The 18882-nt window shown below is 43.8% G+C and overlaps 1 protein-coding gene across 3 annotated transcripts in view; it reads right to left on the reverse strand.

Moving 5' to 3' along the window:
• Positions 1 to 18882, reverse strand: part of UBAP2 (ubiquitin associated protein 2) — a 145781-nt gene that overhangs the window by 77075 nt on the left and 49824 nt on the right. For 2 of the 3 annotated variants that reach the window (XM_081319242.1, XM_081319241.1), the window contains exons 4-8: positions 17408 to 17518; positions 11026 to 11182; positions 8848 to 8925; positions 5608 to 5662; positions 4731 to 4834 (exon numbers count right to left, since the gene is read on the reverse strand). In XM_081319242.1, coding sequence (XP_081175368.1) covers positions 4731 to 4834; positions 5608 to 5662; positions 8848 to 8925; positions 11026 to 11182; positions 17408 to 17518 — 505 coding nt within the window. The remainder of the gene's footprint in view (positions 1 to 4730; positions 4835 to 5607; positions 5663 to 8847; positions 8926 to 11025; positions 11183 to 17407; positions 17519 to 18882) is intronic. The other variant, XM_081319243.1, reaches the window with a different exon arrangement.

Consider the following 18882-nt stretch of genomic DNA (forward strand, 5'->3'; position numbering starts at 1 on the left):
TATACACCTTACACGTAAGCTGTTTAGGGCTCGTCTGCAGAAGAATGGAGATATGCTGACCCATTTAAATTACATGAAGGCAACTTTTCAAGAGCTTCATGAAAAGGAGCTGATTTTTTCAGAGTTGCATCAGGTCTACATTATTCTGTCATCTTTGGATGAGAGTTATGATGGGTATGTTTCTTCTTTGGAAGTCCTGACCAGAGAGGAACTGACATTGACTAACATTACTGGGAGACTGCTGGAAGAGTCCAGAAGGAGGCGTGACAGAGACCAGCTGAGAGAGACACAGCCACAAGAGGAGCAGCAATTCACCACTGCTTACAACGTCAAGAAATGTTATTCTTGTGGGGCTAGAGGGCATATAGCCAAATTCTGTAGAAAGGGTAGAAAACAGAATGTAAATAGCAGTGGGAAGGCTAAAAAGAGCATTGGTTTGGCTATTTCTGGTGAACCAACATCCAGAAACAATGAATTGTGGGTTGTTGATAGTGGGGCTTCACAATGCATTACCAAAGTGAAAGAGAGGTTTGTTAATATGAAAAACAGCAACCAATATGTTTCACTGGCCAATGGTTGGAGGATGAAGGCCTCTGGTGAAGGTAATTCCTATTGTCCATGCATTGATGAACAGTTACCTATGTTATATATACCTAAGCTAAGATTCAACCTGTTATCTGTAAGGGAATTGGTTAAGGTTGGGTTTGTGGTAACATTCAGAGGGGAGCAATGCACTATTGAGAGGAATGGAACCTGTGTAACTGCAAATTTGAAAAATGGTTTATTCGTTCTCACAAGTAACCAGGTTAGTACAGTTAAAGCTAACTCGATATGTGAGAACAAGAAGCCACATGATGAATGTATACATTTATTGCATAGGCGGTTAGGGCATGTAAACTTTAACTCACTACGTAAAACAGTGGAATTAGTAGAGGGAGTTAAACTGAAGCCATGTAGTAAGTATTTGAATTGCAATGCCTGTAATCAGGAAAAGAGTAAGGCAACTCCTGCAAACAGGATAAACAGCTTCAAAACAACTGTACCTTTGGAAGTTGTGTTTGCTGATTTAATTGGACCCATGAAACCAAGTTTAGGAGGATCCTGTTATATTTTAAGTATATTGGACCACTACTCTAGATATGGTTTTTGTTATCTGCTTAAGTCAAAGGCAGACACTTTCCAACAATTTGCAAACTGGCTGAGGTTTGTGGAGAGAAAAACAAAGAGAAAGGTTCAGTGCATAATTACTGATAATGGTACTGAATTTACAAACAAGCGCTTTGTTGATATGCTACAATCAGCTGGCATTGAGCATAAACATTCAGCCCCTTATAGGCCTCAACATAATGCTTTTGTTGAGAGACGTGGGCAAACGTTACAAGCCATGATGAGAACTATGTTAAGAGATTCAGGCTTAACAGATAGACTGTGGGGGGAGGCAGCAAAATGTGCAAACCATGTTCTGAATATAGTTGTTAATACTTCTACTGGTAAAATACCATATACTATATGGCATGGTAAAAAACCAAACCTTGATTACCTGCACACGTTTGGCACCCCAGCTTGGGTCCACATTCCTGCACAACTCAGGAGTAAAGGCCAACATAGGGCTAGGCAATTATACTTCGTAGGTTACGAAGCTAACCATAGATCCTATCGTTTCTGGGAACGAGGCACAACTAATGTATATAACAGTGCGAGTGCAAAATTCCTTGAGCACGTTGGTTGGGATAGGTTAGAGCAAGAAACTGTTAATACTGATCCTCTAGTGTTTGAGGACTCCTCTGATAACGTAACTAGTAATGATAATACATCTCCTGTAAATATAAAAGATGAAGAGGAGATAGGGGAGATAATAGATGAATCAGAGGAAGGAAAGGAGTCAGAAACTCAAAACCCTGTAATTCCTTGGCGTTCAACGCGCATCAGACATCCACCTGATCGCTATGAAGCCAGTGTAATATGTCAAGTTAGTTCAGTACCTTTTAACTATGATGAGATCAGGATGTATCCTGAAAAGGAACAGGCATCATGGAAAGCTGCAATGAACAGGGAGTTGAAGTCTTTGCAGAATCTTAAGGTTTATCAGAAAGCAAAACTGCCACCTGGTGAGCAAGCTATAGGTTGTAAATGGATATATAAAATAAAGAAGGGAGTAGATGGAACTATAACCCATAAGGCACGTTTGGTTGCACAAGGTTTTGCCCAAACTACTGAGGATTATGACGAGGTGTTTGCACCCAGTCTAAGGGCAACTACTTTAAGAGCAGCTTTAGTATGGGCGGCTAAAAACCAACATATGGTTACCCATGTAGATGTTGAAACTGCATATCTACATGCTCCATTGCAACATACTATTTATTTAAGAATACCACCAGGATTGACCAGTGATAGAGACCATGATTGTTGGGAATTAAAGAAAAGCCTCTATGGATTGAAACAATCAGGCTATGAGTGTAATACATGTTTAGTTAATGAGTTAAGTGCAATAGGTTTTGTAGCCAGTAATGCTGATCCTTGTTTGTTTAGAAGGGAACACAACGGAGCATTATCTTTTCTCTTATTATTCACAGATGATATTGCAATAATAACAAAAAATGAGTTAGAAGCACAAACTATCATTTCAAGATTGCAAAATAAATTCACAATTAGAAATCTTGGGAAAATAAGCCACTATTTGGGGTTAGATATTGTGAAAACAAATAGGGGTTTTAAGGTGTCGCAAGCCAGTAAGATATCTCAGTTATTAAAGAGATACAACATGGAAATGTGTAAACCAGCAAAAACTCCGATGGCTATGGATTTTAAGGACACTAATGTGGAGAGTCCTGTATTTGATAAGACTATGTACCAATCTTTGATAGGAAGTCTTATGTATCTGAGTAATTGGACTAGACCTGATATTTCTTACTGTGTAAATCAATTAGCTAGGTACAACAATAATCCAACTGTTAGACACTGGCAATCAGCTAAACGGGTATTAAGGTATTTGAAACAGACTATTCACTACTCGTTATATCTAGAGCCAAATCGTGAGTTAATCCTTACTGCATATGCAGATGCGAGTTTTGCCTCTGATACAAACACTCGTAAATCTACCTCAGGGTTGGCTATAATGTTGGGTGATTCTTTGATTGGATGGAAGTCCATTAGGCAAAAACACATAAGCTTGTCTACAATGGAGGCTGAATTTTCATGTCTATCAGTGTTATGTACAGAACTGCTAGTGTACAAACAACTATTGTTAGATATGGGTTTAAATGTAAATGATCCATTTATTGTGTATGAGGACAATCAAGCTGCGATAAAGATGGCTAATAATGCTGCAGTAAGAACAAGATCTAAACATACTGATCTTCGTTATTTAAATGTCAGACAATGTGTCAAAGATAAATTAATACAGTTAGAGTATTGTCCATCTGATGTAAATATTGCAGACCATTTTACGAAGGTACAAAGTGCTGTGAAACACAATGCTAATTGTGAAAGAATGTGCATAAGATTGTAAGAGTTATATATTATTCTACCCAAAGGGGAGAATGTTAGGCATATGGTGTTAGCCTACAATGTTGGGTTGAAAATATATTAACCATAATGCTATGGCTTTAAGAAGTTAATTGGCCAATGGGTGTGTAAGTGTTCTCATGGCCATAAGAGGAAGCTAGGAACGTAGCTTCTTTCTCTCTCTGAATTCACTGATCTCTACTATTACTGTTTTTGCTCTGCTGTTGGTTTACTACTGTTGTAAACCTGAACTGTGTATTGACCTCTGGACCGGTAAGAAGACTTTGCAGTTTGGATTACTCCTTGGACTGTTGCTATTGTGTATGACTTGGACTGTTTATTTTTGACTGTGCATTTTTGTTCTTACACCACCTCAAAGTAAAATACTTTTTGCCTTTAGAACTCAGTGTATTTCTGTGTGTGACTTTTACTGCTCTCAGTGCCCTTCCTTGTCTGTGCAACTCTTTGGTAGCACAAGGAGACCTCTGCACAACAAATTCTTTAACAGTGGGTCCTCCAACACTGGAAGCTTTTAAGAGCTTTCCTTTGTCTGAAATGGTATAGCGTTTCCTGCCTGAGAATTGGGTTGGACTAGTAGACCTCCAAGGCCCCACCCAGATCTATCGTTCTGTCTCTTCCTTGTGGCACAGATCAGAGTAAAAAGAAGTGTTCACAAGCAGCTTCGACAGAAAAGATCAAAGAAGTGGCGAGTTTGGTATAAAGTGGGTGCAATGACCTTTCCCCTTTGTGGGGAGAGGTCAGGAGAAGTGTTGGGTAGAAAACCAAGGCTTTTGTAGTTCTTAGTTCCACATTATTCTCATTCTTTCTCTCTTTCTCACACACACACACACACAAGCAAAAGTGCCAATGGAAAACTGTTTTGAGTACTCTCTGAGCTGGCTTCTTTTCTTGCAGATGTTTCGTGACCCAGACTAGGTTAACATCAGATGTTACCTAGTATGGTCATAAAACATCTGTAAGAAAACAAGCAAGCTCAGAGAGCAGCAGGGACCCCTCATTTCAACCCTGAGCCCCAAATATTCCCCTTTACTGAAAAGTGCTTTGCAGGTAAGATTACAGACAGCGTGGACACCCTAACCATCAATTATTCTTAGAGGAAAAAACGCACATTTTTTTCTGCATCAGGAAACACAACAGTTGATCCATCACCTGCTATTGGCAATTTGGGACAGGCTTGTAATCTGCAACCTTCTCCGTTCCCTCACCTGTTCCATCAGCTGCATCATTTTCTCCCAGTTCCCAAGACTCCTGTTTTGCTCCAAAGCCATCGGTGGCAGAGGAATCAGTGTAATCTGCAGGGTTAAATGTCCTACAGGTCAAGAAGAGGTGGAGAAAGTCAGAACTCTTTGAAGAGAAAGCAAGGGTTCAGTAATTGTCTGGTCAGCCTAGCCCAGCATTTTCCCTTCCAATCTAGAAAGGCCACAGAGGTCACTCTGAGTGGCCTTTGGTGCTCTCAGAGCTAGAATGTTTCCTCGCAGACATTGTACTACCCAACTAGGTAACATCATCAGTTCTACAAGGGAGTTGGTTTTGGGACAAGGGGGAGGACGACGACGACTCTGGGGTCCTTGGTGCTCTCCGAGCCGTTGTTTTCTTGCCAATGTTTTACTACCCAACTAGGTAACATCATCAGTGCTAGAAGGGGGTTGGGGTTTACTCTCAATTTATATTGCCCTGTCAATCCTGGTGGGAGTGGTCTTGTTGGTTGGGCTGGATTCCTAGGAGTTGAAGTCCATGAGTCATAAAAGAGCCGAGGTTGCCTATCCCTAGTCTAGGGCTAGGTGCTATTGCTATTGCAATGAGGTTTTATTGATCAGTCAGCTTATCAAAGGGGTCTGAGAGGGAATGGATGTCTAAGGTCATCCAGCTGTTTCCATGCCTAAGAAAGAATTAAAATCTGACTTCCCGGATTTCTGATTTAGATTGCTTTTGTCCTTTTATCAAGTTCCTTTGCTAAGAGGAATAAAGGAGACAGAAGGTCCTGCTCAACAAAATCTGCAGAGTTTCCAACCGTGTACAGCGGTTAAGCAGTATTGTTTGGTCCACATTTAGTTAAAATACAAGCTGTTATTAAAAACCTACCCCATGCCTTGGGCTGAAAATCTCCCAGTTCCTCTTCCTCTGGCTCGTCCAAATCCTACAGAAAAAGGAAGAACTTAGTTTCAAAGGGCAAAGTGGATAAACGGAATTTCGAGAGGAAAACAAGGAAAGGGGGGGAAGCACTTTTTTTTTCTCCTTCTAAGAATAAAAGGCATCTTGGACAAGGAAGCAGAACCAGATTTAGGACTGAGATAACTTGGTAGAACTAATATTTATAAGGAAGATAGAGGAAGAATTGTTGTCCTGCGAGAATCTGGTTTTTCCAAGATGTGGGAATGCAGGATCAAATTTGTCAAGGGTCAGTTTTAAAAAAGCCACAAGACCAATAAAAAAAGAAGAGATTATTTGAAGCTGAAGTTGGAACTGTTGGATTCCTTGGTGCTCTCTGTGCTGAGTTGTTTTCTTGTAACCCAGTTTCATGACCCAACTGGGTAACAACGTCAATGCTAGAAGGAAGTGGGTTTTGCTCTTTGTTGTTAAGTAAATCACTGCAGTTGTTAAGTTAGTAACCTGGTTCTTAAGTGAAGCTGGCTTCCCCACTGACTTTGCTTCTCAGAAGGTTGCAAAAGGCGATCACATAACTTTGGGACACAGCAACACTCATAAGTGTGAACCAATTCGCCCTCGTCGGTTCTGAATATCTCAAGGCTCAGTACTGGGCCACAGCCTACGGCAGGGGTAGACAACCTCGGCTCTTTTATGACTCATGGACTTCAACTTCCAGAATTCCTGAGTCAGCATAGCTAACTCAGGAATTCTGGAAGTTGAAGTCCATGAGTCATAAAAGAGCCGAGGTTGCCTACCCCTGGCCTAGGGGGTTGGGGACCCATGCTTTCAAATATTCTTCTGTTCTAAATCCCTCCATTCACCATCATTTGGTCAGAACTGAGGAAGTTTCTTGGATGGCAAGCGAAACGTTTTCAAAGGGGGGGGAGTCCAAATTGCCTTTTGAAAAGCACCTTTTAGGACAACCATGACCTGGATGATTGAGAATCTCCACTGACAATGTTGACAAAGACGCCTACTTGGGCCTGCCAAGTTCTCTGCCAGGAGGTCAAGTCCAGCAGCCCAGGGACTCTGCCAGAATTGGCATTCCCAGCTGTGCTTCTGGACCCCAGGGTCGACAGGCAGCTGGCAGGGGACCACCAGGCCAGTTGCTCTGCTGAGAAACGGGCCTTTTGTGGCTCACTCAGCGAAAAAGCACAGAGATGATATCCTCCCGCTTCTTCCTGGGATTAAGTCTTCATTGCAGAAAATAAAGGCATCGTGAAACTGAGTTTCTCACAGTAGATTAGTCTTATGGTGCCAGTCCATATTGTAATCCTGCATTGATTAGAAGTTAAAAATATGGAAGGACTTTTGCTTTTAGTATCAAGAGATCAGCATTCTGGGCAGCAAAGGCTGCTTTCAATGCCTGGCCATCCCAAGGATTTTATTTTACATTCACTATGGGAGAAGAAAATAAGTTTATTTATTAATTTATTTATTATTTATTAATTTAATTTCTATACCGCCCTTCTCCCGAAGGACTCAGGGCAATAAATACAGGGCAATAAATACAATAAAAATACAATTTACAAACGTTAAGATGAGAATTAAATAAAAAGCCCAATTACAATAAAAATTGATTAAAATTAATATTAAAATACCCCAAACCCATCAGACCAGGCCGGCTTGTTCAAATAAATAAGTTTTCAGGTCACGGTGGAAAGAGTGAAGGTCAGGAGCTGTCCGGAGCTCAACCGGTAAACGATTCCAAAGGTCTGGCGCGCCCACAGAGAACGCCCTCCCCCGGGGGTCGCCAGCCGACACTCTCTGACCAACGGCACCCTGAGGAGGCCCTCTCTGTGGGAGCGCACTGGACGAAGGGAAGTTGATGCCGGCAGCAGGTGCTCCCGTAAGTAATCCGGACCCATGCCATTTAGGGCTTTATAGGTCATTACCAGCACCTTGAATCTCACCCGGAGGGCAACTGGAAGCCAATGCAGCTCGCGGAGCAGAGGTGTTACATGGGAGTATCGGGAGACCCCCATCACAACTCGCGCGGCTGCATTCTGCACCAGCTGAAGCCTCCGAGTGGTCCTCAAGGGCAGCCCCATGTAGAGAGCATTGCAGCAGTCTAAACGAGAGGTCACGAGCGCATGAGTGACTGTACGCAAGGCATCCCGGTCCAGATAGGGCCGCAACTGGCGCACCAGACGAACCTGGGCAAAGGCCCCTCTAGTCACCGCTCCTATATGATCTTCCAGGGAGAGCTGTGAATCTAGGAGGACACCCAAGTTGCGAGCCCTATCTACGGGGGGTAATACCTCACCCCCCATGGTTAAAGATGGAATGACCTGAATTTCCCGAGATGCCGGCACGTACAACCGCTCAGTCTTGTCGGGATTGAGCCGAAGCCTCTTCCTCCCCATCCTCCCCATATTTATTCAGGGGCAGTTTCCCAGGCACTTTTATTGACAAACCTCCATCATCTTCTACATAGTCCATCTGATTTGAGGTTTAAGTACAGGTAGTTCTTTGTCTTAGTGACAGTTTGAAGTTACAACGGCTCTAAAGAAAAAGTAACTTATGACCGTTTTTCACACTTACGACCGTTGAAGCATCCCCACCATCACATGATCAAAATTCAGACCCTTGGCATCTGACTCATATTTATGACGGTTGCAGGGTCCCGGGGTCATATGATCCCCTTTTGCGACCTTCTGTCAAACAAAGTCAATGGGGGAAGCCAGAGTCAGTTAACAACTGTGTTACTAAGTTATCAACTGCAGTGATTCACTTAACAACCCTGGCAAAGAAGGTCTTAAAATTGGGCAAAACTCTCTTAGCAACAGAAATTTTGGGCTCAATTGTGGCTATAAATTGAGGATTACCTGTACAGTTTTAGTCTGCACTCCTCTGTGGTTATCTGAGAAAGGGGAAATTCTGTCAGTTGAAGCCACTTTGATGCATGTCAGGCAATGCTTTTGATTATTTTTAAGATGTCCCTCTTGGCCACAACATACCTTAAACACAACATAAATTCCCAAACACGCAAGCGAAAAAACTCCCGCAGACCTTCCGTCCAAGAAAGCTGCAGAAAATGCATGGTGGAAGCTTTTTGCCCAAACTGTTCCTTTTGAGGTGGATTTCTTTTTTTAAAAAAAATTATAAAAGGTGGCTTAACACCCCCCCCCCCGGAACACGAGCAGTTAAGGCATATAAATACCGGTACTTTACCTCTCCCTTTGCCACGTTTCCCACGATCGGAAGGCCGTTCGCCAGGTGGCGTTTCTACTCCATTTTCTTCGGCTCTAACTAGATAGGAGAGAAATACAGAAATATAATCTCAGAACATACATTTCATTTTTAGATAGTTTAATCAGATATTTTCAACCGTACACAAACATGAGCAAGATACCAGGAGGGGAAGGAGCAAGGCTGCAAGAATTGGAGGCAAACGTGACTACTCCCACTGTCTTTGTCCTAAGATCAATTTGGTTAAGCCTGGGGTAATCAGCACTTGTTTAATAGCACGTCATTTTTCCACCAACTTGCAACTTGTAGTCTCTTTCCATTCATCTAGTTACACATTTTCATGCTTTCATTTACCTAAATGATTTAGGGCTGGGACTTTTCTGTATCTGATAGAAGAGAGTATTTGCAGATCAGGGTTGAACTGTGGGGTCTTTGGTGGTCTCTGAGCTTGGTAGTTTTCTTGCAGACGTTCGTGAACCAATTAGGGAACATTATCAATGCATGGAAGGAGTGGGGTTTGCAGAGAGGAGGAGGAGGACAACAATGAGGACTGTGGAGTCCTTGGTGCTGAGATTGGTGGTTTTCTTGCAGATGTTTCATAACCCAAACTGGATAATATCATCAGTGCTAGAAGGGAGTGGGATGTGGGGGGGGGGGGAGGAGGAGGAGGAGGAGGAGGACGACGACTGTGGGGCCCTTGGTGCTCTCTGAGCTTGGTGGTTTTCTTGCAGACATTTCATGACCCAACTAGGGAACGTATCAGTGCATGGAAGGAGTGGGATTTGCAGAGTGGAGGAGGAGGAGGAGGAGGACTGTGGGATCCTTGGGGGTCTCTGAGCTTGGTGGTTTTCTTCCAGACATTTCATAACCCAGCTAGATCACATCATAAGTTCAGACCGAGTGTGGGGTTTGCTCCGTAGCTTGCCCTGCCAGTACTGGTGGGGGTAGTTCCTCAGTTAGGGGAGGGGTCTCCAACCTTTCTGGCTAGGCGGACTGACAAGAGGCGGCAGCAGCAGCAGAGCAGGAGGGAAGAGGGGATAGTTTCACACACATATTCTCCTTTCACAAATGCAGCATTGCACACACGCCCAGCACTTCCATAGACAAATTCTGAACAGGCTGCCACCCAGCACTGGGCCGCGGACCAGGAGTTGGGGACCTCTGAGTTAGGGTACTACTTTTTGCTTATTTGTCTAGTATTAATCCCTGCTTATCTTGGAGTAGGTTTCGGGAGAGGGTGTGTTCTGGGACCAAAACAACAAAAAAAAAAAAAAAACCCAGGCCGCAAAAGCCACCCTCACTAGCACTGATTTATTTATTTAATTAAATTTCTATACCGCCCTATTCCCGAAGGACTCAGGGTGGTTTACAGGGCAGCATAAAATACAATATAAAAATAATATAGAATTAAAATACATTAATTTAATTAAGCCCAATTAAAACAACATTTAAAAAAGCTAAAACCCCTTCAGTCCAGGCCTGATAGATCGAAAAACCAGGTTTTCAGGTTTTCATGATGTTACCCAGTTGAGTAATGAAACACCTGCAAGAAAATAACCAAGCTCAGAAGCACCAAGAACCCCACAGTTTCCCCGGGTTTTTTTTTATTGATTGTTTGTTTGTTTACATTGCACAATTGTTTTACTCGGTGTGACAGGGCCCTTATACAGTTTTGAAAGGTGTCCCAAGCCTTCTTCGAAGAACTGAAATGAAGGCCGTTCAGGCCCCACAGTGTAAAATACAATAACAGAGTCGGAAGGGGCCTTGGAGGTCTTCTAGTCCAACCCCCTGCTCAGGTGGGAAACCCTGTGCCAATTCAGACAAGTGACCGATCAGTCTCTTTTTTTAAAAAAAACTCCCGTGTTGGAGCATTCAGTTAAGGAGTTTGTAGGGTGCCTTTCACACATTCTTCATCACGGTCTCAAAATCACCCCAGTGTTCTCACAGAGAGGAATCGAGGACAGCAAAAGCCAGTCAGGATCAAGCTTCTTCCCAGGGTAGTTTTGTGTGTGTGTGTGTGTGTGTGTGTGTGTGTGTGTGTGTTTCCCATCAGCCTCTACTGCAAACATACAGCAAGGCAGCTCAATCCTAAAGTGCTCCTAGTAAACTGCGAGCAACTACAGGCCGGGATGCGCCTAGCAATCCAAAGTTTGGGCTTACACTCTCGCCCGCGGCTGCCCCCTCCTCTTCCTCGTCTGCTGGAAGTTCCCCATCCACGGCTCACTTCTCTGTCCCCTCGCTTTTCTCTGTTCTCTTTGTTTTCTGAGCTCTCTTTTCCAAGGCTTTTCTTCTTGCCTCCTACCGTCTCCCACGAAGTCTAGTTAGGCGGAGAGGGAAAACAGAGAACAACAATTCAAAAGGGATTTAAAGATGGCCTTACAGAGCAGCCCAACCACAATCCCCAAAACTTCACAGGGAACATTTTGGGACCCTTCCAACGCACCAGGGACATCCAAGACCCACAGAATCTAGAAATCGACCACGCTGGAGCAGTGTCCTTACAAAGGGATGTACAGGTAGTCCTCGACTTACGACCACAACCGAGCCTAACATTTCTGTTGGTGAGCGAGATAGTTGTGAAGTGAGCGTTGCCCCATTTTAGGACCTTTCTAGCCTCGGCTGTTAAGTTAGTAGCACGGTGGTTAAGTGAATCTGGGTTTCCCATTGACTTTGCTTGCCGGAAGCTCGCAAAATGGGATCACGTGATCCCAGCACACGGCAACCGTCATAAATATGAGCCATTTGTCAAGCGCCTTAATTTTGATCATGCGACCACAGGGAGGCTGCAACGGTCGTTAAGTGTGAAACACAGATAATAGAGTCACTTTTTTCGGGGCTGCCGTAACATCGAAAGGTCACCAAATGAAGTGCTGCAAGGACTTCCTGTATTGTTTTATGTCTTTTTAACTGGCAGGTGATCTTCAAAGCATCAGGCCACTACTACGTGAGCTGCACAGGTTGCTGGTGCAGTTCAAGATGCTACGTGACTTGGGACCAGATCACTTGAAATATCCTTTTTTTTCAAGAGTTTTTAATCTCCCCAACTAGATCCAACAGATTGGATGCTACGGGTTCCCGTCAGCCGAAGAGTGCTGATGGGCGGGAACGCGAAGATGGGCCTTCTCTGACATAGTCCCTGCTCCCTGGAATATCCTCCCCGTTGGCTTTTTCCAAGGCTTTAAAATACCTGGTTCTGTACCCGGGCCTGGTACTCAGAACATGTGAAGGGCCCCGTTACTTGGCCTTATTATTAGTGGATTAATCATCGTGCTGCTGTTTGCATTGGTTTATTTTGCAGATGTTTTTATTCTTTTCATGTTTTAAATTGTTTTTAAGCCGCCCAGAGTCATTTGGTTGAATTGGATGGCTGTAGAAAATGGATGGATGGACGGACGGACAGATACTACTTCCGATATTATGTGCATTTTTAGTCCCAGGAAGGGATGGACAAAAACAGGATATTGGGAAAAGGGGTTGTTTGTTCGTTCATTCATTGATTCATACATTTAATTTCTACAGTGCCCATTTCTGTCAATGACTCTGAGTGGCTTACAGTTAAAAAAAATGCTTTACAATGAATAATAATCGGAATAGAGCTGGAAGGGACCATGGAGGTCTTCTAGTCCAGCCCCCAGCTCAAGCTTGAGTCCTTATAACATTTCAGACAAGTGGCTTTCCAGTCTCTTCTTAAAAACCTCGAGTGATGAAGCACCCACAACGTCTGAAGGCAAGCTGTTCCACTGGCTAACTGTCCTGTTAAGAAATTTGTCCTTAATTCCAGGTTGCTTCTCTCCTTGATTAGTTTCTATCCATTGTTTCTTATCTTGCTTTCTGGTGCTTTGGGAAATAAGTTGACCCCCTCCCTCCTCCTTGTGGCAGCCTCTCAAATAGTGGAATACTGCTATCATGTCTCCCTTAGTTCTTCTTTTCTCTAGCCTGGCCATTCCTAATCTAAAAATAGTAGTGTTCCCCTCTTCACACTTTAGTCCTAATGGAATTCTTTTTTTTTCCCCTCCAGCCAGCCATTCGGAACCCTCTCTAGCCTTGCTGGGCTCTCCAAGATACCGTACTTAGTTTAAAATAAAATAAAATAAAATAATAAAATAAAATAATAAAATAAAATAATAAAATAAAATAAAATAATAAAATAAAATTTAAATAAATAAATAAATAAATAAATAAATAAATAAATAAATAAATAAATAAATAAGAAAGCCAAAACACTAAAGACATTTGCATGTTTTTTGCTCTACGCGTGAAACTAGGGAGACACTGCACTTATTCCTCCTTTGTAAGACCACAGATGAGGGGGATAGTACAGGTTTTTACGTTTGGGTCTTCCATGCAAAAATATTAAGGTACTGCCTGTGCTCGTATGTACAGGAGGAGGAGGAGGAAGATAATCCAGCCCACGCAATATAGCTCGTCTGTCAGTGCTTAAAAGTGCCAAGTGGCTAGACAAGAGCTACATAAGTGGGGAACAAAAAAGGGTCACTGGCTTGTGCAATCCGAAATTGCATTTTATCCAACTGTCCACTCACAATGCAGTGCGCACAATGCATTCCCTGAGCCAAGTGACTGGCTAATCCTGGAAGGAAAGCAGAGTTGTCCGACTCAAGCCAAACCGTACTCAACGAGTAGTCAACAGCACGACATCCACATGGAGGGAAGTAAGCAGTGGGGTACCGTAAGGCTCCATCTTAGGCCCAGTACTCTATGACTTAGATGAGGGAATTGAAGGGGGGATTCATCAGATTTGCAGATGGCACCAAACTGACAAGAGTAGCCAATATCCCAGAAGACAAACTCAGGATCCAAAAAGATCTTGACGAACTTGAACAATGGGCCCTCCTATCCAACAAAATAAGTTTCGATGTGGAGAAAAGCAGTCTTGCATTTAGGCAGGGAAAAAAAATCAAAGGTATTAAGTACGGATTGGGCAAGACCTGGCTCAAAAACAGTTAACTGGGAGAGGGACCTTGGAGTCCTAGTGGACGATCCCTTGACCATGGGGCAGCAGTGTGCGGCAGCAGCCAAAAAAGCTAATACAATCCTGGGTTGTATAAACAGAGGCATAGTATCAAGATCACATGAAGTACCGTATTACTAAAAAGGTAAAAGGTAAAGGTTCCCCGGCACATGCGTGCTAGTCGTTTCCGACTCTAGGGGCCGGTGCTCATCTCCGTTTCAAAGCCGAAGAGCCAGCGCTTGTCCGAGGACGTCTCCGTGGTCATGTGGCCGGCATGACTAGACGCCAAAGGTGCACGGAACGCTGTTACCTTCCCACCGTAGTGGTCCCTATTTTTCTACTTGCATTTTTACGTGCTTTCGAACTACTAGGTTGGCAGAAGCTGGGACGAGTAACAGGTGCTCACTCTGTTACGCAGCACTCGAGATTCGACCCGCCAAACTGCCGACCTTCTGATCGACAAGCTCAGCGTCGTAACCCACTGAGCTTTATAAAACCCTAGTAAGACCGCACCTCGAATACTGCAGCCAATTTTGGTCACCATATCACAAAAAAAAGATGTTGAGAGTTTGGAAAAAATTCAGAGAAGAGCAACTAAGATGATCAAAGGCCTGGAGACTAAAGCATATGAAGAACGGCTGCGGGACTTGGGTTTGGCTGGTCTAAAGAAAATAAGAACTAGGGGAGACATGATAGCAGTGTTCCAGGATCTGAGGGGCTGCCACAAGACAGAAGGGGACAGGTTGTTCACCAACGCACCAGAGGGAAGGACGAGAAACAATGGTTGGAAACTGATCAAAGAGAGAAGCAACCTGGAATTAAGTAGAAACTTCCTGACAGTGAGGACAATTAACCAGTGGAACAGCTTCCCTCCAGAAATCGTGGCCGTTCCATCACTGGAGACTTTAAAGAAAAGACTAGATATTTACCTGTCTGAGACAGTATAGGTTCTCCTGTTTGAACAGTGGGCTAGACTAGAAGACCTCCAAGGTCCCTTCCAGCTCCATTCTAATTCTATTCTAATTCTAATCTATTCTATTTCCAGGAACATCCAATGGTCCTTGAATCATAGCCCCGAAAATAGGCAAAGGGAGATAAATACCCCACCATAATTTTTTCTAGGAAGTGTCCATTCAGGAGGAATTCCACCCCATATGCACTACCATTATGACTCCAGCTTATAACCGGTAAACCCCAATAACCAATGTGATCACTAATAAACCCACAATGTTCTCAAACTGGGATGTTTCTAAGCCTTCAAAGGAGGAAAATTCTCTCGGAATGCTACTAAGTAGAGAATCAAGATGGAAACAGATGCAGAGGTGTAAATTCCAGCCTCCCATCAGGGTCGTTGTAGGTTTGGGACAAGACAGGAAGTGGAACTGCTGCCTTTAGCATTCCTGGAGAACATTCCAGCCTAGGAGGTTCTGATCTGAAATAGTCACATCTTCCTGACCCACCAGAATTGGGAGGAATGCTATAGGACTCCGCTCCCAAGGAAGTCCATCTGATGGGACCTAGAAGAAGGGCCTTCTCCGTGGTGGCTCAATCTGTTATTTGAAGAACCCTCACTTCCTAGTCATCTCTAACCAACCCACCAGAGTGGGGAGGGAGGGGATGTTACAGCTGCCTTCTCTTAAGGAGATCCATCTAGTGGGACCAAGAAGGGCCTTCTCTGTGGGGGCTCCTACCCTGTGGAACATCATCCCTATGGAGATAAGATTGGTCCCCCACCTTGACATTCTTTTAAATGGCCCTCAAGACTTGGTTTTGCCCATGCGTCTGAGGAACCCAGGGTGACATGGAGCCCATCAAGTGGTTTGTTTGATTGTAGTCACCAGAGAGGGAGGGGGGGATTTACTGCGGTTTTTTATTTGGGGTTGTGTTCTATAGGCCAGGGCTTTTCAACCTTTTTACCCATTGTACCACTTTTAGGATATTGCAACATCTGAGTACCACCAGTTGCCTAGCAAGGTGTCAAAAACTTGATGACCCCCCCAAAAAGGGAAAAAGTGATGAAGTACAGGTAGTCCTCGACTTACAACAATTAGCTTAGTGACTGTTCGAATTTACAATGGCACTGAAAAAGTGGCCCCCAAGTCACAGCTGAGCAAGACACCTGCCTGCCCGCCCGGCGGCGCTCTTCCTCCCGTCCGAGGTTTTCATTGTTGTAAGCATTTCTGTTGAGGATTGGCAGCGGGGGTGGGGTGGGGTGGTATTTGGTTTTTATTCCCCCCGTCTGCTGGGTGGTTGCAGCAGGTTTTGGTCACTTCACATGACCCTGGGACCGTCATAAATATGAATCAGTTGCCAAGCATCTGAATGTAAATCACAAGACAGTCTGCAACAGTCCAGCTGATTGGCACTTCTTCTGGGCTCAGCAGAAGTGCCAGGATTTATTTATTTTTTATTTATTTTAATTCCATTTATATCCCGCCCTTCTCCAAAGACTCAGGGCGGCTTACAAGCTTAGCAGTAGCCTTCATTCTATGTATATGCCTGCTTATTAGGGCTTTCACACACACCCCAAGCGGCATTATTACAAAGTCAGCTTAATTGCCCCCAACAATCTGGGTCCTCAGCTCCAGCTGGAGCCTGGCGCTGATCCTGGCGCTTTCGCTGAGCCCTGACAGCCCTGCAGCTCCAGCCGTCTCTCGCTCAGGCTTGTGCGGTGCTGCCACCGGTTCAGCTCATTCCCCTCCCCCGCTACCACTTTTCTAGGATGGTCGTGTACCACCTGCCAGGTGCCAATGTACCACAGGTGGTACCCGTACCACTGGTTGAAAAGCCCTGCTATAGGCCACCTAGACTCATAGTTGGGCAGTCATATAAATTTTCCAAATACACCAGAAAACAAGGAAAAAGACCCGTTATCCTGTTGCCAGCGTTGTCTCGGCTGTCTTAAGTAAGAAAGCAAACTGAGCATTAAGGAGGCTGTTCTTAACTGAACAAAGAGCAAGGGTTTTGCCTTTCATTACCTTAATGAGGAAGGAAACTGTCCTTCCTTATTTCGTGCATACTAGACCATAAACGGGAGGAGGAAGCCACACGGATGGCACAGTTCCACGGAGGAGGGAAACAGGACAAAGTAGAAGGCACTGAGCAGATAATTAAATAATGTAAAAATATATGCTTTTTTTTAAAAAGCAAGCTCTTTGTCCTTAGTCGGGGTCAGGTATGCTTGAATGTGCGTGGGTTACCCTTGCTGAAATTTCAGAACCCAGAAAGATGAGAAAGTCAATGTGGAGTTGGGTGTTTCAGTTTCCTGCACGGTTCATCGTGTTGTTTTAAAATTTTGCTTTCTTGAAGAATAAGCAAAAGTTTAAAAAGCACATCAAACCCGGACCAGGAGGACACAACTAATCTTAATATTTGCAGAAATGTGATGGGGGGAAAAATAAATATTATTCAACATTTCTGAGCTCTTTAGCTGTGCCAGATTTGTCCTAAAAAGGTTAATATTTTTTTAGCCTTCACATTTCTCACTAAAAGCAGGAAGTCTTCCTCACAAGTAATCTTGTAGAAAAGGCAACTTTTTAAAGAACCTAAAAAGGCTCTAAATTGAGCACTTACCGTATCTGAGCTTCCTTCCAGCAAGAGGTTGATTGCTCTGTTCGCGTCACCGTTACAATCGTGCAGAGCTACGATGCAGTCATCCTGGTTCTTCCCTGTCACTTCCATTAACTAAAAAATAAAAATAAAAACCCACATGCACACACACATATTAAAAAGCAGCTCGGAATAACCCAAGGTAAGTTTATACAGGAAACAGAAATAAAGTACGTCAATGAATGTGTCTCTGTAGGTGGGGATCTAATTAATATAAAAATGATAACTGCTCAGATAGGTTACAGTCTGCAGCAAGTTACAGATTAGCTCAGAATCACTGCTACTAGCTTTAGAATTTATTTATAGATTTAATTCAGTTTGGCTAGTAATAATAATAATAAACCTTTATTGTCAAAGTACAACATGTGTACATTGAGATTAGCTGAGCCTCCCCCCGTGCTCTCTCCCAACACACAGTGACAACAAACCCTCCATCCTACCACACCATGTGAAGCAACTACACCACACGCCGGCCTCCCAAGTCAATTCTGCATAAGATTGTGTCCCATTTAAAAGCCTGATTCTAACCAATACTTCAATCCCCAAATAATGTTAAAAAAAATACAAATCAAAACCAAGATTTCTATCTGGGATAGAAAACCAAAATAATGAACACATCCAAGGAGCTCCATCTATCTCACTCCAAGTTCTGGGAGAACAGTCTAGTCCAGGGGTCAGCAACCTAAAACAGTGAAAGAGCCACTCGGAACCGGTTCCCTCACAAAAGGAAAAACTGGGAGCCGCAAAAAATGTGTGCGCATGTGCGTAGATGCGCGCATGTGCAGAAAAGGGTTTGACTGAAGAGTGGAGCCAAGGCAAGATATGCACCTACCCTGCATATTTGAATTGATCGGTTGAACTTTTTTAGTCCCACTTTTTTTTGGGGGGATTGCACATGGCAGAGGACTGGGAGCCACAGGAGACGTCTGAAAGAGCCGCATGTGGCTCCGGAGCCGTGGGTTGCAGACCTGTGGTCTAGTCCCCCAATACAGCTTTAATTTCTTCAAAACAATGTAGCCAAAGGCTTGGGCTCAACTTCGAGCGTAAAAGACTGTGGGGTTTCTGGTGCTCTCCGAACTTGGTAGTTTTCTTGCAGATGTTTCGTTACCAAACTAGACACCTTCAGTGCTAGGTGGGAGTGGGGTTTACAGAGAGGAGGAGGAGGTGAGATGGAGGAGGAAGAGGAGCAGGAGGAAGACTGTGGGGTCCTTGGTACTCTCTGAAATTGGTAGTTTTCTTGCAGATGTTTCATGACCAAAGTAGGTAATATCAATCATCATGATGTGACCTAGTTTGGTCATGAAACATCTACAAGAAAACAGCCAAGCTCAAGAGAGCACCAAGGACCCCACAGTTTAACCCCGAGCTACAAATTATCTTCCATTGGTACATAAAGGACTTTACAATCTGTACAATTCCAGGTCAAACTACTACCCTAA

This window comes from Vipera berus (genome assembly GCF_964194415.1).
Source record: "Vipera berus genome assembly, chromosome: 2".
In the NCBI taxonomy this organism is placed as follows: Eukaryota; Metazoa; Chordata; class Lepidosauria; order Squamata; family Viperidae; genus Vipera; species Vipera berus.